The 7,030-nt window shown below is 38.7% G+C and overlaps 1 protein-coding gene across 1 annotated transcript in view; it reads left to right on the top strand.

The window, feature by feature from the left end:
* LRRC2 (leucine rich repeat containing 2) overlaps window positions 1-7,030 on the top strand; it is a 30,198-nt gene that overhangs the window by 16,572 nt on the left and 6,596 nt on the right. The window contains exons 5-6 of the mRNA XM_007951745.2: window positions 1,146-1,291; window positions 2,944-3,099. Of these exons, the coding sequence (XP_007949936.1) occupies window positions 1,146-1,291; window positions 2,944-3,099 (302 nt within the window). The remainder of the gene's footprint in view (window positions 1-1,145; window positions 1,292-2,943; window positions 3,100-7,030) is intronic.

Genomic DNA, 7,030 nt, shown 5'->3' with positions numbered 1-7,030 from the left:
GCTTTCCACAATGGTTGTACCATTTTACAGTCCCACCAGCAGTGTATGAGAGTCCCAATCTCTCCACAACCTCGCCAGCATTTGTTATTTTCCATCCAAGATATTTTAATGCTTATTTAATGTACAGTGCTGACTGTCTATAGTACAGATGCTGATTTATTTATCCAGAAGGTTGAAGTTGTAAATAAATAAAGAGGATAAAAGTTTTTTAAAAATACTTAGAACAGAACTTGTAAGTGACTAAAGTCATACTATGGGTACGCACTGCCATTGAGTCAGATCCAACTCATAGTGACCCCTCCTTGGGTTTCCGAGGCAATATCACTACGAAAGTAGATTGCCCAACCTTCCTTCCGAGGAGTGGCTGGTGGGTTTGAACAACCAGCTTTCTGGTTAGCAGTCAAGTGCCTTAGGCACTAGGCCACCAGAGCTCCTATACTATGGATAGGAGTCAAGAAATCTACTAATTTAAAAATATTCTTTAGTTTGTTATTTGGGAGCTCTGGTGGCTTATTGCGTAAGGCATCTGACTGCTAACCAGAAGGCTGGCGATTTAAACCCACCAGCCACTCCTCAGAAGGAAGGTTGGTCAATCTATTTCCATACAGAAGGCATCTTAGTAAATTAGTAAATTTACTTAGTAAAGTACATCTATAAAAAGTGGCAGTTAAAATCTCCTCCTATAGTTCAATAGTGACAATCAATTTACATACATGAATCCAAGCATTGATATTTATAAATTTCTCACTTTGATATTTATAGATTTATATTTGAGATAAAAATATATTTCTCCACATATTTCAGTTACTATGTTAATAATATGGTCATAAGCTGTAGAGATGTCTAGTCATTTGTCATATCACAAACCCAGATGTAAGTTTTCTTAAGATTTGTGAAAACTTTAAAAGCCCGTTACTGTTAAGGTAATTCCGACAGAGTAGAACTGCCCCGTAGAGTTTCCGCTACAGAAGTAGATTGCCCAACCTTCCTTCCGAGGAGTGATTGGTGGGTTTGAACCACCAGCCTTCTGGTTAGCAGTCAAGTGCCTTAGGCACTAAGCTACCAGAGCTCCTCCAAACATTATTAGTAGAACTTAATTTCCACTATCATAGACATAATATGAATATTTTGCTATTCCTTTCTAGTTAAGTAATTTGAAGCAAGTCACATTTGTAGATCTCTCAGTAAACAAGTTTTCCAGTATCCCAATTTGTGTCCTGCGGATGTCTCGTTTGCAGTGGTTGGATATCAGCAACAATGACCTGAATGACCTGCCACAAGACATAGACAGGTAGCTACTTGCCTTCTGAAGGTGAGGTATATGAATTAGTTACTAACGCCTTAAACACTGCTGACATTTTAAGCATGCATAATATGTGAATGCTCTTTGAAACCAACTACTCTTAATTTTCAAGAGTTTATTGTTTCCAGAAAGTTATTTTGGTTCTGTATAGGATAAGATCACTTCTAGTCTGCATCATGCATATGCATGGATATGTGCATTTCAATCATCTGTTGTCCAGGTGAACTTTAATTTGCTTCATCCTCAGTAGAATGACACCAGTAACTTTACAGAAGTAGAAAAGTAAATTTATTACATATCTGAGAATAGAAATATCAGATAGAAATATATCACTATGTTTAGAATACCAGTGAGGGAAATCTTTATTAGTTTTGTTTGTTGATTTATACATAACCTTTGAAACAAAACTGATATGCTTAGTGAAGTTTTGAAATTACATCTTTGTAGTTATTTCATGTTTAAGTAATTATTTCATGGACTCATGTAAGATTTATTCATTAATTCCACAAATATTATTAGGCTCCTGTATGGCAGGCCTGGCGAGTGGGCTGGTTTAAAGTGGTGAATGGAACAAGATCTTTAGCTTCTTAAAATCCGTGATATGCTTTATACAGTAGCATAAGTAAACTATCATGGTTTAGGCAGACTGGTATATGTGATATGCACTGATGCTTTTGTGTTTATGAGACTAGGGAGAATTATTTTAGTTTGAAGCATAAGAGAAACCTTGTGAGATATTTGTGAGGTCAGTCAAGATTTGGCAAATGAATGAAACAGAAAAACTGGAAAGGGGATGACTGAGTTAGAATAAAGTGGAAAGCAGAATAAAACATATTTGGAGCATAGTTTATTCATTTCCTTTTTACTATTCAGGTTTCTTTCTATTTTTAAGGTTAGAAAATATGGCAGAAGAATAACAGTGCTTTCAAAAAGTACAAAAGGAAGTATGTTGCCAAAATTTGTTTATTCTCATTTCAGTTGTAGTGTTATTTTTTTTTCCAGTACCCTTTTAACCCTTGGGCATGTGGAAGACACTTAGAGTGAGGATTACTCTGGAGGCCCCATCATAGTCTCTTGTTAGCTGCCATTGAGTGGGGCCTCCACCTCATGGTGACTCTATACACAATGGATCAGACTGCTGTGCTTCATGGGGTGTGCACTGGCTGATTTCTGAAGTGGATCACCAGGCCGTCCTGCCTAGTCCATTTTAGTCTGGAAGCTCCACTGACGTGGTTCACCTCATAGCAACCTGCAGATCTCCACTGACAGATGGGTGGTGGCTGAATATGAGTTGCATTGACCTGGGATTGAACCTGGGTCTCTGACATGGAAGGCAAGAATTCTGCCATTGAACCAATGCCTCTCATCCTGGTCTATTGCACAGTTTACTTATTTTGCTGCTATGTCTGTCTCTTTATAAGCAATTGACAACTGAGTCAGCAAAAACTGAAAAAAACACATTGTGTTATCTGGCGTGAATTTATTTTTCATTTATTTAAATTTAAAAATGAATTTATTCTCGTAAGGATCATGTATATGAAATAAGCTAAGTGGGATTTCCTACCAGAATTTATTTGTAATTTGAGTCAGTGCTCTTTGTCGTGAAGCTAAGTGCTGTTCTATCCCCCTTTACTTCTTAGGCTAGAAGAACTGCAAACCTTCCTCTTGTATAAAAACAAGTTGACCTATCTTCCTTACTGCTTGCTGAACCTGAAGAAGCTCACCTTGATAGCTGTTAGTGGGGACCATTTGGTGGAGCTCCCAACTGCCCTTTGTGATGCATCCACACCTGTAAAGTGAGTAGACCAGAGATCCTAGTACAGGCATGTTCTTTCAAACACAAGGTAAGGAGGGAGGAGCAACCAGAGTCTGGACAACTATCTCAGCAACTGAGTTAGATGATGCTCTTGTTCTGAGAATCTAATCCTGGTTCATAGCAATTCTGGTGAACTTTTTTTTTTTTTTTTTTTTGCAGTGTCTGATGGTATTAAATTAATGCCATTAAATTAATACATGCCATGTTAACAATGGTAGATTAACCATTTAACACTGACCCCTTTTGAGACCCCATTCAAACAAAATGAAAAGAGTAAAAATATATACAAACCCACAATGATGGACAGAGCAGGATAAAACTGTCATAGAGTGAGAGACTGCAGCCCTCTCAGTGGTACAGTGATTAAAGCATTCGACTATTAACTAAAAGTTTGAAGGTTTGAACCTATCAGTTGCTCTGTGGGAGAAAGATGTGACAGGCTGCTTCCGTGAAGATTTACAGCCTTAGAAAGCCTATGGGGCTGTTCTCCTCTGTCCTGTAGGGTCACTATGGTTCAGAATTGACTCCATGGCAGTGGATTTGTTTTTTGGTTTATAGAAGGCATGAAGTGGATAGAATAGCAGAGAGTGATGAAAACAAGATGAAATAAACTGAAACCCAGAGAACAAGCCAAGGAGTGAGTCAGTCTGCCCTGAAGAACTTTAAAGAAACTTGGTGGTCAGAAGTTCTAAGAAGGGGCAACTCTAGATCCTCCCACCATCCTTAATCTCTTCCTTTATTACAATGGGCAGAACACTTTGCTATGAGCAGTCCAAGGCCCAGAACCAAAGCCTGAGGTTTCCTTTAAGTTGACCCTGGAGGAAAGACCCTGGCCTTTTGTGTTTGGAGGTTCCCTAGGAGATTGGTTAGCTTCCTGCCTAAGTGGTGGCCCACAGTGGGGCTGGACCCTTGGCAAACGCTGCTTGCACACACAGTGTGCCCAGCCAACGCTTTGTTGCTTCCTTCTCAGATATGAAGGCATCACCAAGCCTTCATAATTGAAGAAAGTTGCCTATGTGGAATGTAGTGATCAAAATAAACAAATAATAAAACACAAAGCGAGGGGTGAAAGAAAAAATGAGTAAAACAATTCCTATCTAAGAGAAATTTGAAAAGATACCACATGCTTTAAGCAACACCAAAATGATTGACAAGGGACCAATAGGGACAATGGAGGACTCTTGATAATTAAAAATGTGGTATGAAAGCAAACAACAAAAAATAAACAAAACATAAATGCTAACTGAAGCAACAACAGATCTTTCAGGGGTGGTTTGGAAGAAAAAGTTGAGAAAGCTCCCAGAAAGAGGAATTAAAGGGAAGAGAAGGGAGAGAGAGAGAAAAGACCAGAGAAGAGATGAGAGATAGAGGTTCCCAATCAAGGAAATTCAAAATATGCTCCACAGAAGGTGGAAGGGTCAAGGATTTCAATGTACTATGTCTGCAACTTCCTGTGACCTACAATTATCTCAAAATAAACTGTATATAAGACAAATGTGGTTGAAATACATGTTTTAATGGGGTTGCTTAAAGCATGCTTTCTTGAATAACAGAAAGAGATAGCAGTGGGAGAAGTTTTCAATTAAACCAGAAAAACCAAACTCACTGCTGTGGTGTCGATTCTGACTCATAGCGATATGAAATCATTTTCCAGAGCAGAAGCCAAGCGGTCTCTAGTTGAAATCAAAACTTGCAGAATGGAAAAAAAGATTCACACTTAGCTTTCATTGTGAAATTTTAGAGCATCGAGTTTTAGAAGGAACTCCCAAATGCTTCAAGAAAGAAACTGCAGCTCTCCTATAAGGCAACACTTACAACACTGTTTTCTGGAACTGGCACAGTGTCTTCCTACCCTCTGAGGTAGACACTTTCAGTCTAGAATTCTATATTGCCTGACTCACCAGTCACTACCCACTGCCATCGAATCGACTCAGACTCGTAGTGATCCACAAACAAAACAAAACAAAACTCACTGCTGTCGAGTCGGATCTGTCTCATAGCGACCCCTCCTTGGGCGGTATCTCTACAGAAGTAGATTGCCCAACCTTCCTTCCGAGGAGTGGTTAGTGGGTTTGAACTGCCAGCCTTCTGGTTAGCAGTCAAATGCTTAGGCACTATATCACCAGGGTAGGAATGCCCAATAAGGTTTCCAAGGCTATAAATCTTTATAGAAGCAGACTGCCACAGCTTTCTCATGTGGAGTGGCAGGTGGTTTTGAACCACCAACCTTTTGGTTAGCAGCTAAGTGTGCCACAAGTGTGCCACCAGTACTCCTTTACTAATCAGTAATGAGGATAAAATATATACATTGTCAGATAAATAGAAACTCAGAAAATTTAGCTCCAACCCATCGCTTTCCAGAAGTTATTTGAGGATATGTGTCCTCAAAATAAGGGCGTAAACCAAGAAAGAGGAAAACACAAGATGCAAGAAGCAGTGGACCTACCCCAGGACAGCTGGGCAGAAGGAAGTCTGCCCTAGTGGCCAATTGCAGCAGTCCATGGATCAGCCCTTCAAGACTGTATGGGACAGAAGGCCCTGAAAGTGAGAGCTCTAAGAGGAAAAAAAGAGAATATGCTTGCAGAGAGAACTTAATAAATGTTAAAAAGAAGACAAATAGGTAGGGAAGAAAAGGGAAGGGGAAAGGGCGAATATTATCCCTTGGAAGGGGAAAAAAAAAGGTCTGTATAGAATAAGACAACGTAGTTATAATACCCTTTGAAGAGAACAGTCTTTACATTGTCACAAATATATAAGTATTGTTGATTGATTTTCAGTTTTAGACTCAAACTGCAGCAAAATATAATTTACTATTCAAGATTATAAATATATATGGTAATTATTTTGATAAAAAGCAAAGAGTAATAAAATATAGATATATGTCTTGTTTTTAGGTATGGAAGGACTACAAACATAAATTCAATGAAAGAAATCACAAAGAAAATGTTGAGTGGATTTGTCTACATAAAAATGAATGTATCTTTACTTTCTCCAAACCTAGACATTAAACAAAATTAAAAGGAAAATGAACTGAGAAATATGCATATGTACTAAAATATGACAGATATGGGGCTGGGGCAGTGGTTAAAAGCATTCAGCTGCTAACCAAAAGGTCAGAGGTTGGACCCCACCAGAGCTCCACAGAAGGAAAATGAGGCAGTCTGCTTTTGTAAAGATGTACAGCCTTGGAAACCCTATGGGGCAGTACCTCTCTGTCCTGTAGGGTCGCTATGAGTCAGAATTGACTCCACAGCTGTGGGTTTTTCATGTGGAAACCTCTTTCAGAAGTGTAAGGATGGACGATCAAGTGCCATTTTAGTTTCTCTCTTTTGAATTCTTTTTTTTCTAGCAACAGTCCATCTTTTAAATACTTTTTTTTGTGAAGATTTTCTCTGGGCCCTTTTTAACTTAGCCACATGCTTTTAAAGTTTGATATCAGTAATTGGAAGTAATATAAAACAGAACTAGACATCACATAGTTTTCAGGATCTGACTGAGAGAAAGTGTTACTGTCTATTATTTCCTGGCCGTCGGCGCTCTGTCCGTGGCTAAGTAGCTCTCACTTCCCCCTTAGGGCTCAGAATTGTCTGCCTTAAAACTGACTCCACAGTGCTACTGGATCACTCTACTATAGAATTCCCCGATGATACTAATATTAGGTGGTCAACTGTGAATTTCAAGAATAAATGAGATCCTTGGATTTAGTACCAAAAGGTTGATTCTTACATTAGAAAATTATTTTAAAATTTATTTTGTTTTTATTCTTGTGGTTGAGAATATCCACAGCAGAACATACACCAATTCAACAATTTTTACATGTACGGGTCATTGACATTGATTACCTTCTTCAACTTGTGCAACCATCCCCTCCCCCTTTTTTCCAGTTGTTTCTCTCCCATTAATGTAAACTC

This window comes from Orycteropus afer, unplaced genomic scaffold (assembly GCF_000298275.1).
Source record: "Orycteropus afer afer isolate SDZICR_OR568_19922 unplaced genomic scaffold, OryAfe1.0 scaffold00311, whole genome shotgun sequence".
Classification (NCBI taxonomy): Eukaryota; Metazoa; Chordata; class Mammalia; order Tubulidentata; family Orycteropodidae; genus Orycteropus; species Orycteropus afer.
This window is presented reverse-complemented; position numbering and strand designations above follow the sequence as displayed.